The sequence below is a fragment of the Pezoporus occidentalis genome, unplaced genomic scaffold (genome assembly GCF_034315485.1).
Source record: "Pezoporus occidentalis ecotype Australia unplaced genomic scaffold, CSIRO_AGI_Poc_V1 ctg131, whole genome shotgun sequence".
NCBI classification, from domain to species: domain Eukaryota; kingdom Metazoa; phylum Chordata; class Aves; order Psittaciformes; family Psittacidae; genus Pezoporus; species Pezoporus occidentalis.
In genome coordinates, this window is record NW_026913115.1 from 513845 (window position 1) to 527605 (window position 13761).

The 13761-nt window shown below is 37.1% G+C and overlaps 1 protein-coding gene across 1 annotated transcript in view; it reads right to left on the reverse strand.

The window, feature by feature from the left end:
• Nucleotides 1–13761, reverse strand: part of OTOG (otogelin) — a 97086-nt gene that overhangs the window by 12260 nt on the left and 71065 nt on the right. The window contains exons 37-46 of the mRNA XM_062608917.1: nucleotides 12749–12838; nucleotides 12196–12379; nucleotides 9224–9444; nucleotides 8183–8321; nucleotides 5868–6062; nucleotides 4758–4970; nucleotides 3846–3950; nucleotides 3357–3467; nucleotides 2052–2153; nucleotides 1491–1589 (exon numbers count right to left, since the gene is read on the reverse strand). Of these exons, the coding sequence (XP_062464901.1) occupies nucleotides 1491–1589; nucleotides 2052–2153; nucleotides 3357–3467; nucleotides 3846–3950; nucleotides 4758–4970; nucleotides 5868–6062; nucleotides 8183–8321; nucleotides 9224–9444; nucleotides 12196–12379; nucleotides 12749–12838 (1459 nt within the window). The remainder of the gene's footprint in view (nucleotides 1–1490; nucleotides 1590–2051; nucleotides 2154–3356; nucleotides 3468–3845; nucleotides 3951–4757; nucleotides 4971–5867; nucleotides 6063–8182; nucleotides 8322–9223; nucleotides 9445–12195; nucleotides 12380–12748; nucleotides 12839–13761) is intronic.

The window sequence follows — 13761 nt, forward strand, 5'->3', positions numbered from 1 at the left end:
TCATTCTAGTTCCTAGTCTCCTTGCAGTGACAATTGTTACAATCAATATAAAGCAATGGAGAATTTTGTTTAAGGCATCACAGACATGTATGATACATTACAGTCTTTCTAAATTGACAAATTCCTGACCTGTGAGCCTTAGGTGTTTTTGCTGGTTTGTTTTGTTGTTTTTTTTTTTGTCTGCTTTTTTTTTTTTTTTTTTTTAATTGGCTTGGGGGGGGGGAGGGGATGGGGATGGGGGGTTAGACATAAATAATTAACTAATTGTGATGGGATAGAAAATAAAAGTAGAGGCTTGTGGGTTGAGGTAAGGACAGGGAGAGATCACTCACAAATTACTGTCACTGACTTGACTTGGGGAAATGAGTTTATTACCAATCAAATTAGAGTAGAATAATAATTAACAAAACCAGATCTTAAAACACCTACCCCCACCCCTCCCTTCTTCTCAGACTTCTGAATTTCTCTACCTCCTCCCCACAGTGGGAAAGGGAATAGGGATTGTGGTCAGTTCTTCACAGTAGCTCTGCCACTCCTTCCTCCTCAGGTGAGGACTCCTCACTCTTCCCCTGCTCCATCGTGGGGACCCTCCCTTAGGAGGCAATTCTCCATGAACTTCTCTAATGTGAGCCTTCCCACAGGCTGAGGTTCTTCATGAACTGCCCCAGTGTAGGTCCTTTCCATGGTGTGCAGTCCTTCAGGAGCAGACTGCTTCAGTGTGGGTGCCCCCCCCCCAAGGTCACAAGTCCTGTCAGGCTCCAGGGCTTCCTACAGGGTCACAGCCTCCCTTCGGGCATCCTGATCTGGTGTGGGGTCCTCCATGGTCTGCAGGTGGATATCTGCTCCACCATGGACCTCCATGGGATGCAGGGCGCAGCCTGGCCTCACCATGGTCTGCACCAAGGGCTGTAGGGGAATCTCTGATCCAGTGCCTGGAGCACCTCCTCACCTCCTGCACCAACATGGGTGTCTCCAGAGTTCTTTTCTGTATTCTCACTCCTCTTTTTGGCTGCAATTGCTGCCATGCTGACATTTTTTCCCCCTTTTAAACACATTATTCCAGAGGCGCTATACTGTCACTGATGGGCTCAGCCTTGGTCAGCAGTGGTTCCGTCTTTGAGTGTCTGCCATTGACTCTAACTGACATGGAGAAAGCTTCCAGCACCTTCTCACAGAAGCCACTCCTGTAACTTCTCTCCTACCAAAACCTTGCCATGCAACCCCAATACACTCTTACAAAATTTTCAAAACGATAAATGACCCAGTTGGAACAGGCAAATCCTACAATATACTATCACCCACGTGAAGCAAGAAAAAAACAGAACAGGCAGATTAAGAAGTTCTGTAACATGAGATGACTTTTCCATATAATTTGTTCATGAACAGATCACAATGGTAAAGTTGGCTGAAATAAGACTTAAACCCAGAGTCCAAAGCTCTTGTCAGTGACTTATTGTCTAATTAACTAAAATGAAAATCAATCACTTTACCACATGTCCGAAAGGGGCAGCATTTCTCTGGGCTCCACACCTCCACCAAAGACATGCCTAGCATACATTTGAATTCAGGACAACGATGTATTTCACAAACTAAAATTAAAGAAAAGAAAGTCCAATAAACACAAGTTTGTCATATTTTGACAAACGAAAATATGAATCAAGAGATAGCAAATTACTTACTCATAGTAAATACTTTTAGAAAATATCTTACTTGAAAAGACAATAATCTAAATGTAAACTTTAGCCATAATAGTAGCGTGGAGTACAACCACTCTAGGCAATATTTAAAACAATTATAAATCTCTGTAATTTGTGGCCTGAAAGTATTCATTTTTCTTTATGATACAGATATTGAGAGAATGCTTTAGGCACATGGTAAAGATATTACCTTTAAAGATATTACCTTTAAAATCTTTCAAGACTACAGATGATAGCATGCTTATATGCACAAGTGGAACTATCTCTTTGAGCCACCATTTTTGGCACTGAACATCCACACTACAAAATTTGACATGTTCTCTATTACTTAAAATATCAAAATTAATAACTTACTACAGTGGTATGTAGGGCAACACCGCTCTGTAGTGTTGCCATCCACAATAAGAACTTCTCCTTCTTGACATTTGGGTATTTGATCAGAGCAAGCCCCGCATGCTGGAAAAAACAAGTATTTAAAAACACAGGAAGAAATTTTACCACTTCCTAGGAAGCATGCCCATAATTTTGTCACAAACACACATGAAAGAGAACAGAGATGCTCTGCATTCATTCCTTATAGCCCTAAACAAGAGGTTAGTTTTAGTGCAGCTTCCCTTTTCTTTGTCTCCTACTATAAAGGATAAATACACTATTTGTGAGATGGATCACAACAAATAGGATTTTCTTTGCCTTTCTGTTATGAAAAATTTTGCTAGATTTTCTCTCCTACCAAGTCATACTGTTGGTTTCAGGAATGTACTTCTGCTCAAATCATAGGATCTTTGATTCCCAGTAAGAGGCATCTTCTGCGATTCCTGTGTTAATCTCCTACTTGAACACATATGAAGACCACAGTAGGTACTTTCTGATATGCGCAGCGCAAAGACTCATTATATCAAAAAAGAGACAGAAGGATGCTATGCAGACAATGAGGCGCCAAACACAGCACATCACTGTCACATGATCAAAGTAACCCCCTGATTATTGTAAATAGCAGAAGTGTAACTCAAGTTTTCTATTACTGCTCATGCTCAAACTTTTGCACACGGAAGAGCTAATCAAGATGAGTTGGCCTTTGATTCACAGGTATCTATCGGCAAAACTGCAAAACCAGAGTAAATTCAATAGGACCTCATTATAACATTATTATCAGAAAATCCATATGGTAACATCAGAACTATACTGATGCTAGAAGTGCAATTTTATTATTGAATTCAGTCTTAGGCCAAACCGCAAAGGAACTGAACAAATTTGTATAATAGTCTCATATGGGATATTTACCACTGAGTAAGATGGGCCACAGCTGATACAAAAGGATATAGGAAGCAAGAACATATACAACTTCAGCCTTTTTTCAGATAAAATGTCCATGCACAGTACATGGACAGTCTCTCAAAGGCCCTCAACTACCTCATCCATGGACTCCACCAGCACTCAAGACCCAACTACTCAGTTGCACAAAGCTGTCTTGTGACTCTTGGTGATTGTTGCCATTTCTTATGTTTTACAAAATTAATGTCCTTTTTTTTTAACCACTTTCAAGCCTTACTATGTTGGGAGAGCTAAAGGAAGTATAAGGAGCCTTAATTAGCAAGATAGCAGTGGACATCATTGCATACGTAAAAACACTTATAGTCTCAAACAGCCAGGATACTGTACCACATATATAGGAAATGCAGCAGGTACTCTCCACCCGAGCAGCAATTAGCGTTTGATCATCTCGACAGCTTGGCATCTGCTCCACTGGTCCACATTTTGCTGGATCGCATTCTGAAAAAAGGTACAAGAGATGTATTTCTATATAGGAAATATGGCATTCCTCCTTTGCTATGCTATATTCTTAACAAATGGCAGTGCAGAGCAGAGATACGACAAAGATGTTTTCAAAAAATGTTTACCTTGTATTGCAAGAGAGCAAAGACACATTTTTGCCTGACCAATACACACATCATTCATCTGCTTCATCATTCTATCTGCTCAAAGAGAGGCACAGACCAACCCTGAGCTTTTAGATGAAAGAGAATTTGATAAATGGCCATATTAACAATGAGTCTACACTAACTACCTTTTTGCTTCAAAGTTGAGCTGTTTAATTTACTGAGTATCTTTTACAAGATGACTTTTCTCATCTTTTGAAAAGAAACCTACCACAAACATAGTTCGGACAACAGGATTCTTCACTGTAGTAAGTGACCAGCTTTTCCAAGCCATTACACTCAGGGATTAAGTATTCACAGAGGCTCTGATTACAAACTGTTATGAAAAGGAAAAGAAAAAACAAGAAACATTCTAAACTATCTTATGATTTTATAAGTTTAGTAGAGCAATGGCAAGCAGTATTTGCAGTTTGATAACCCAAATCTCCAAATAACAACATGCATATGAAAACCACAAGAAGCCAGCAAAAACCCCTGAGCCAGTATTCAGAAGTGTCTGGCACTGCAACACTCTCCATGGAGGCAAAGTTAAACTAGAGCTGAGTCCTTGTGAGAATATAAAGTAAAATATAATAAAATAAAATATTAAAGTATAACATATAAAATATCCCATGGAAAAGTCACTGCAACATCATCCCAGGTGGTCAAAATATGAAAACTGCTTGCAATTTTTTCATAAAGATGGACTTTCTAATCTAAATAAGGATTATAAAAAAAAGAAGTTTTATAACCTTCTTTATAACTGCTCACTTTGTAAATTAGATAAATAATCATCTGATCCTTTTTTTCTTGGAATTAGGTGCATCATTTATTTGTATTTGGATATTAAAAATAAATCAGTAGCCTGTACAGCCAAAACACAGCTCATATCCAGATAAACACAGTGCTATTTCAGTTTTTACAACTCTTGTCCCCAACCTTTACCATTCTCCCAAAACCTTGCTATTGAGGATGCTGAGCCAAATAATACAAAGTTTTTACAGTTTTCTACATAATCTGTAAATTCAAATCCAAGTTTTCCATTCACCTCAAAAGTAGGATGTGTAACAAGAAAACAAACTTCAGAGAAAGGATATCTGCAAATTCCATCAGGCAGCATTCATAATTATTGAAGCATACTTACTACAGATCTGCTGAGGACAACATGTCTCATCACTAGGAACAAGCAAGGCCACTTCTGCAAATCGCTGACAGTGTAAATTGTGGATATCTGAACAGTCGTACTCCACTGGAACTATGGTCTCACTGTCAACACATTTTTGCATACAGCATCCGCTCAAAGAAGTTTTCCAGATCTCACCTACTGCATGAGGTGTTCCTGAGCTATCTGTACAAGCTAGATCAAGACAACAGAAAATGGAAGTAATTCCTTTTTACTTTAAATTTTGACCACCATTTTCTTCCACAGTGGGTGTGGATCTATGAAGTACAAAAATCTCAGAGCATTAAAGGCATCACCTATCCCCATCATCCCACAAAAAAGTGAAAGAGGAGACAATCTGAGACTAAGTTTGTTTGAGAAAGCAAGACACTCAATATCCCCCAGAGGATCAAGGCCTCCACTTTGTTTTGTGTCACCCCTGCAAGGCTAGTCACTTAAAATCCCTATCCAGTCCTTCGTTTTTAAACCAGTGATCTGAAAATAAGTTACTTTTTCATTTCACACACATCAAAACTATTATTAATTTACAGAGCTTTATGCAATCTGATTTATAATAAACTGCATCTTTAAAGTTTATGTAGTTAGTGTTAAGTGTTGGTCCAATTGGTCCATAATTTGATATGTTCAGGCAGAATTGTAACGAAAATAAATATCAATGCTGGCAGAAAGAACAGAGGGCATATACATGTATTATTCAAAATGTGTAATTAACTCTTGCCGCATGTCTTTTGAATGCCATTTACTTTTGACAGGTTGGACCCTTGGCAAAGGGCTAAGAGAAAAGAAGGTCAAACCAACATAAGTAGAACACTAGGAATGCATAAACATAAGCAAAAACTTTGATTTTAAAAAGCATCCTCTAGCTGAGAGAAGGTGAGCAAAATTCTGTGTCATAAGGACATTCCTTGATTGTTCATGTGTACAGTTTAAGTCTACTGACTACCTAAAGTCCTCAACTGAATGACATATGCAGAACCCATACAACATCAGGCCAGAACTCAACTTATTAGTAATCAAGTATCTGACCACCAACTTGCAGATAATAAAGAAGAAAATCACATCCAAATATACCACATTTTTCTTCAGGAATACAGACAGCAGTGTGAGCTCGGTGAAGGATGGTCCCTCCAGCACAGATGCAGCCTTCTGTCAACAGTGAGCAGGAGTCTGAGTCCAGAGAAACAACCTCGTTATTCTGACAACTATCTGGAACTTCACAGGCAGCTATACATGCCCGATAGGAGAAGTTTTCAGAGCAGGGGAAGGCTAGGAAGGAAATAAACAAGTCACTCATTCTGAAATTGTAATCACATGAGGCATACCTAAGAGAAGACACTATTGTATTCTTGTCAGTTCCCTGTGCTTGCCAATTCACTCGGATCTACCAGCCTAAAACATGGATGCAGACCAGTTACCTTCTACATGACAAATTCAAACAAAAGGAACTTGCATGCGCTTTTACTCCTCTTCTTGTAGTAACATTCTCATTAGGCTTCAGTTTGCATTTTGGCAGTAGAGTTATCAAATCATGCATCAGTGTTGATGTAAAGTAATTTAAACTTCAAAACATTTGTAAGTTAGACTACATGGGTTAATAATGCAGTGCTCTGATTCATTCTGAATGCTTTGCAGTGGCTAAAGAAAAAGCAGTAATTAGTAAAGGGGAAAGGTTTGTTAATTACAAAAATACATATGTAAAAGAAAATGTAGCAATTTTTACCACAAAATAATAAAGAATGGGATCAATTATTTACTATGTTTAATAGATATCCACATTAATTAATCTCTTCTGTGTGATTTTTAAGTCAAAGAACACAGTTAAATTTTACATTCTTTACTAATGTAAATTCATTGGCATGTTATGACTACATACAGAAATAAAAAAAAAAGCATCTCATTTTGATTTAGCTTTTGTTGTTGAAAACTTAACATGATTTTTCATTGGTTCAAAACTGTGATTAAAGCTGCATAAATATGGCTACATGATTATGACTACATATGCCAACATGATTATGACTACATATGCCAACTCTATGACTACAAATGCCAACAGTGTGGTTGTGTGGAAGACCAAAATATATTATATTCATCATTTAATGATACTTAAATTATACAGCAATGTCATCTGGGATCATGGTAATGAGAAAAAGTCCAGTTTACAACAGGTCTGTCTGATCAAAAATAAAGAAGGTTCCACTTTGGACTTCAAAGATTAATTGGGAGAGGAGGCTGATTTTATCCACCTCCTCACTACTAAAAATGGCCGTAATGCTCTACAGAAAATGTATTACAGCCCTGTAAATACAGGAACTCGGACTTTTAAAAATCATTGCATATCAAGTCAACATTTAATGACCACAAAATCCACACGCGGCTTCATGGTTCTTCCTTACTGGGCACGCACCACCAGAGGTCACTGTGGTACAAGAGCGACGCGTCCCTTCACAACGAATTTACATATATATTTTCTAATATCTCTTTTTAAACAGTTATTTTCTAATAAAATCCATACAAACTAAATTTTTTTTTTAATTGACTGTTTTTAAGTTTTAGACTCTGTAACTATTTGCAGGCATTACAGCATGCCTGCACACAGTCTGCACATGCATACACACCTCATATCACTTTAAAACAGACATCACTTATGATTTATATGTACGGTGAGTTCTCTTAGTTTTGGAGACCACATTTCATCAATAAGTCTTTCCTTTTTTCAAGCACAGACATCCCTATGTCATCACTGCATCGGGCTTTTCCTCAGTGATCATTGACAGCATAAAGTGATGCTGCAATCCACGTTTTCTATTCATTGACAACTACAAATCACATTTGGCCTTACATTTTACTATGCTGCTATGGGAGGTGACTTCCACCAGGATACTTTAGCTCTCAGATTTTACTCCTTACCTTCCATCTGATATCAAAGGTGTTTAATTTCTCTAATGCTTTTGCCAAAGGCACAGCTTTCTGCAGCAGCAGCAAGCAGATATCACCAATTCAAAGCACCACAGAACTTGCTTTCTGCATCTTCCTCCCTTCTACAAACAATTCTGGGTTTTTAGGTTTTATCAGTGGAAAGTGGCTAAGAGAAATGAACACTACATTGCGAGTGAGAAGATTTGGCTTCTACATTTAAGTACAAAATAAGCCAGAGGTAGGCTTCTGAGCAAGGTTACTTTTTCCATTTATGAAATGGCTATAATGATCCTGATACCTTTTGCACACTGCCCTCAACTGTATCATAAAAAAATCGCTGAATTTATCATCTCAATCATGACTTCCAAAGTACATGAGGACTCAAGGAGTATTTTCAACTTACAGTAGCTTTATATTAGGCAAATTTTGTCTCTGAACACTAGAGGTACACATACATGCAGAATACTTACGACAGTAATCAGAGCTCCTCCATTCTATACAGATATTAAATTTGTTGCACATTGCCACATAGGCAGCTAGAGAAATGCATGGACTTCGAATGTACTCAGTGTCTTGAACCCATATATCACAGAATAGCTCAGGTGGAACCTAACAAAGAAAAAATAAAAAATATTGCACCTTCATTCAGACCCTGCTACGTAGGAAAAAGACTGACCTTTTAAAATACCAGCTACAAAAAATGAAGCCAAAAGTTCTTGGTTCATAGTAAGTGAGAGGTCATCAGGCTTCATTGGTATACAAAGAGAATCTACTAGTATTTAAAAGGCTTCCCAAATGGTGACTTCCTTATACTCTGCAGTTTCATTTCTTAGAATTGCCAAAGCTAGAGATAATACAGTTTTCCCAATAGAAGGCATGATTACTCATAGTTCCTTGTCCTTCCTTACCTCTGTATTTGTCTATTTTTGGCCTCCTCTTCATCAAACTCAACAATATACTAAAGGTGAAATGGTAAATGCACTCACATGATCACAAATGAATACTTTATTTGCACACTGCAAGTTTGTTATTTTCTTTAGGTTTGCTTTAAACAGTCTGTTCTACCCTCTCATCTCTCTAGGCTGGAACTCCCTGTCTCTAGAGCCCTTGAGAATGCAGGCTCTCAAATTACCTATTGCAACTTGGAACTACTTAAATTACAGAAAGCTTAAGGATGAATGAAATCCTAAAAGTATTTTATTTTACTTTGCTCTACATTATATTGATACAAGTGAATTATCTGGGACTGATTTATAAATTAGATGGTATTGTCAAAATTAACAGAGATATATAAATGTATTCTGAAAGTGTGAATTGCATATTGTAAATCTCCCACTAAGCTGCCACTCTCTTCAGTATCTTTTACCTTGCAACTGTAGATACAAAAAAGTATATATTTCATTCCATAAATGTGGTTGCATGTAGTTTAACATTAATGAATTTATGAAGTATACAAAAACATCAGAACTGCATCTCTCTTGAAGTGTAAGCTTCTGAAATAGTTAACATACATAAGGATGACAGCTGCTGAAGGTCTGGTTCAACACCATTCTTAAGCACTCTGAGCAGTCCATGACTGAGCAATTAGTTTCCTGATGCCTGTCTTCTCCAACATACTTTAACGTGTCTGGCACTTGCCAGCTGTCTATAAAAGTCGTTGGAGCATCACTTTTGCTTAAAACTGTCCTGTTGGGTAGCATCAGATCGTTTTCCAAGCTTCTATCACAAACCCCTGTGTATGATCAGAAGGAAAAAGCAGGTTAACACTGAATGGTTCATTCTGAAGTATGTTTGAAGTGGCATATTCAAAGAAATAAATAGCTTATAAAAAACTTTTATAACATGACATTATCACAACCCATAACAGTTGCAGAAAGTTCTTCGGAGTATCACAAAATACAAAAAATTCAGACAAGTTAAGCAAAACAAAAGTAAAGATGCATCTATAAATGGAAATACATTCCATATCAAAGAGCTGTTCAGATAGCCCAGCTATGGCACACAAACATCACCTCTCAGTTGCACAAGCACTAGATAAAAATGTAGTTTTAAAAATGTTACAAAGCGCTTTTGTGTAACTGTAAATGTTATCAGAAAAGGGAACTCCCATAAAAATGCCAAGATACTCATCTGATACTGCAGAAATCTTATACTATTCTACTTATGCTTCTGAGCAGTCTTAAGCATCTATTGGCTTAAAAGCTACTATAAAAGTTCATCTTTTGTCACTTCCAGGTATATTATTATCCAGGTATATTATCCCTCAGCAGGGGAATAAAACCCCCACCTTTTCTGTATTCAATTCTCAGAAGGCAGCATACCATTTTATTCCTGCTTAAACTAAGGTAGTTGGCAACACTTTGGAACAAAGGAAGCAATGTAACACATGGAGAATTACTTTTGTCAACACAGAGCATCCAGGTATTACAGTAGTCTCCTCTGGAAGTCCTTTAAGAGTCCGCAGGTATAAAAATGCAGTCACTGATTCTTTCTTCGTAATTGTTATTTCTGAGACTTTTCTATCAGACTTCTAGACTGTTTTCTTCTGGTATCCCCACAGCCTTGAATGGCAACTCTAAATTTTTATCTGTTCAAAAACTAGTTGTGGTTTTAATACTTTTCTAGAGAAGTGGTCTGGTTAGCATTTTCAAATTTCTTGATCACAAGAACAAGCCATTGACAATCAGTGATACAGCAATGGGCATTCAGAAAGCAAAACATCTTTTGAAACTGTAACCATTATTCTATCAGAAATATTTCTGGGTGAACTTCCTGAGGTTGTGAGTCTATGAAATGCAAATAGGAAGATCTTGATGGTTCTGAGAGACTTCAAAGGATTGCTATCTTGTCTGGGATAGCTTTTTTCACTTCTCTTACTCTTTGACAATGAGATTTAGCACAGCAAAACTAAGGCTTCACTTTTGGCTTAGTAGGACATGATTGCAGCTAAAACTGACATGCTTGAGCTCTCTTTCACCAGTTTTGCTATGGAGATGTCCATGTTACCTTTCCACATCCCTGATCTCCCACACCAGCTCTTCACCAGTTGCCATGTTTTCCCAGACTTTCCATTGTAAAAGATACTGTTGTCTTTGACACAGACCATTCCAAGGGATGCTTTTGCTATAGAACAGTAATGATGTCTTCAGTTTTGTCATTTCCATGAAGTTTAGAAAACAGGATCTACCAGTACTGCAGTTCAGTTAAAAGACATCTAAGAAAGCTCAAATAAAAGATGCAGACTAACACAGACTGCACAGGAGATGAGGGTAGACTAATTTACCCTGAAAAGATGTAGTACAACCAGCTCTTTAAAGCTGGCTCCAGACATAACTGTACAGACAGACTTATGCAGAGAATCCCAATCAGTGATAAATACCAGAAAAATACAGCACATTCTCTGAAGAAGTTGTACTTGGAACACCAGCTACAGAAATGTGTTGTGCTCTAGCTAAAGCACCTTGTAAACCAGGAATGTAATTCTCCCAGTTCTCGCTGTCACAATAATCAAACAGGTAAAGGCAAAAGAAATTTTCACAATAACTTGAATCAGGCTTACTATAAAATACTGTTCTTAATAATAAGAATTAGCCAAAAAGAGCAAGAATGACTTTGAAAGCAAAAGTTAAGGCAAACTATAGTTAATAATCTAATTTCAAAATCACAGTAAATTCAAACTCTCTTCCTTTGTGAGAATCACATTACTGTCTGCAGGACTTGGAACTGGACTGAGCTGTCACTGGTATCTGATACTGAGCTACAGGCATTTGCCCTTTCTGAAACTGGAAAGATATCCACTGTAATTATATGAACTCTGCAACCCTGGTTTCTAGCTTCAATTTACATCAGATAAATTTACAGATTCAGATGTCACAGTAGGGATTTATATCAACAAGTATATGCTTGTAAAAACCATAGCACCAGCAACTTATTCAAGGCTGTGCTTTTTAGAAAAAAAAGAAACTAGGTAAAACTACTGAGCAATCCTAACAGAATCAAAATGAGGGTATTTAACCCATTAATATTAAGAAATTAATTCTGAACTATTTCCTCCAACAGATAAACTAAGATTAGCTCTCTCAAGTAACATTTCCTGTGAATTCTGACCTTTAGAAACTGAAAATAGCACATACCACTTTCTATCAGATGGATAACAAAAACTAAATCTGCAAATTACCATATTTGACATTATGGACTTATGCCTGTCTTACTTATTTGGGCTTGGTTACAGCAATCATGCCTATGATCCAAACAGGTTACAGACAGAAACAACACTATGGGTAAAAAGTGATTACATGGATAGGTATCAAACATGATTTCAGCAATTATCAAAATTAATAATAGTTTAATTTTAACAATATTATAATCTTTAATAACTCTTTTTTTGGCCCAGATCATGCAAAAGATAGTTTATGTAATTAGGAATGTGGCTCCTTAGCAAAGCATGTGAATGCCTTTATTTCTTGCACTACTCTATACTTACCACATAGTCCCAAAGCTCTTGGTTCCCTGGTACTATTAAACTCAATAATCATCACACCTGTGTTGTGAAACCACTGAATTTTGATTTTTGTTGGGGTTTCAACCGCATACTTGAAGCCCGAATCCTCCACTTTGTATCCATATTGTCTAACAGTAGGCCAGGCAAATCTGGAATTTACTGTAATCTAAAATACACACCAAAAACAGGTTACCAAGTGCTGTAGGTAGAACAACTGAGGCCAGATTCTCAACAGTTTAGGAATCTAACTCATAACTAATTTCAGCAACAGTCAGGCTCACCTTCTAAAAAATAATATAGGTACTGAAGAGACTAATGGTTTGTGTGCTTCACTCTGACTTGCCTCATTAACTGCCTTTGTATCACAGTTTGACCCTTTGAATTCACTAGCAGTTTATTAAATTACAAAGTTGGAACCATGAATTACATGATCTGCTGTATCGTACTCTAATTTTTGGTATACAAATAAAGCGACAGTTGATAACAGAAGCTGCTATCTAAAAGGCAAAGAAAAACAAACCCTCAAAATACTTACTTTTCTACTTAAACGATTGATAATAATTTGGTTTGACACGTAGGTTAGATTCAACATTGCCAGGCACAAAGAAGTTGAATTTGAATTTCTCTGTGGAGAAAGCAAAAATACATAAACCATAGTCACAATGTGCAAAATTTTTATACATTAGTTGCTTACTGGTTTTACGTATTGGGACAGTAAAAGGGTTTAGGGGGTATAGTTTTAAGAGGAGAAAACTGCTGCTGATTGCAGTTTCAAGTCTGAACTACAAACTTCAGCTGGATAGCAATATTGAAAAATAAACAAAAACAGTATGATCTCATTGTGTTCAGCAACTGTGCTGTTATCACTTGATTTTGAAATTACAACAAAAATAAAGATTTTCAGGAAAAGAAATACAGTGGACTAGCTACTTAGATACCAAAAAAATGAACATGTCTGAAGGTGAGCAAGGCTGATACTGGGAATAATGAAATTATATATGTACAGAAGTAATGGAACAGAAATACATGCGTACTTCCTGATCTACAGGGCACTGAACAAAACAGAAAGAGCTGAATCCAACAGGAAAACAAATCTGAAAGCCAGATGTCCTTATTGACATCAATCATACTGAGCTTCTGGAATTAAGTCCCATAAGGTATTACTTCAGACCAAACTTTGCAAAGGACATTTATATAGACATCGAGATTACCTAGTTTTTATATGGGAAAGTGGAGTTTCAAGAGTTTTGTAAAGGCTCACAAGAAATTAACTCTTCACGACATAAAGCCAATTACACTACCCATTAGCCGGATACTCATTAGGGTTTATCTCTTCCTTCTTTGAAACAACAAGTATTTACCCCTGTGAGAGACTTTGAATGCACAGAGTGGCCTAATTTAGTCTGACAATCCACAGTCTTTTATGGCTCTGAAGATTGGTGTTTCCAGTGCAAATTTCTCCATATGAACATAGATAAAATCATGCATTTGTACAGTAACATGGTCCTACTTCTCACCTTCCAGCTGTTTCAGAAGGAACTGTGCATA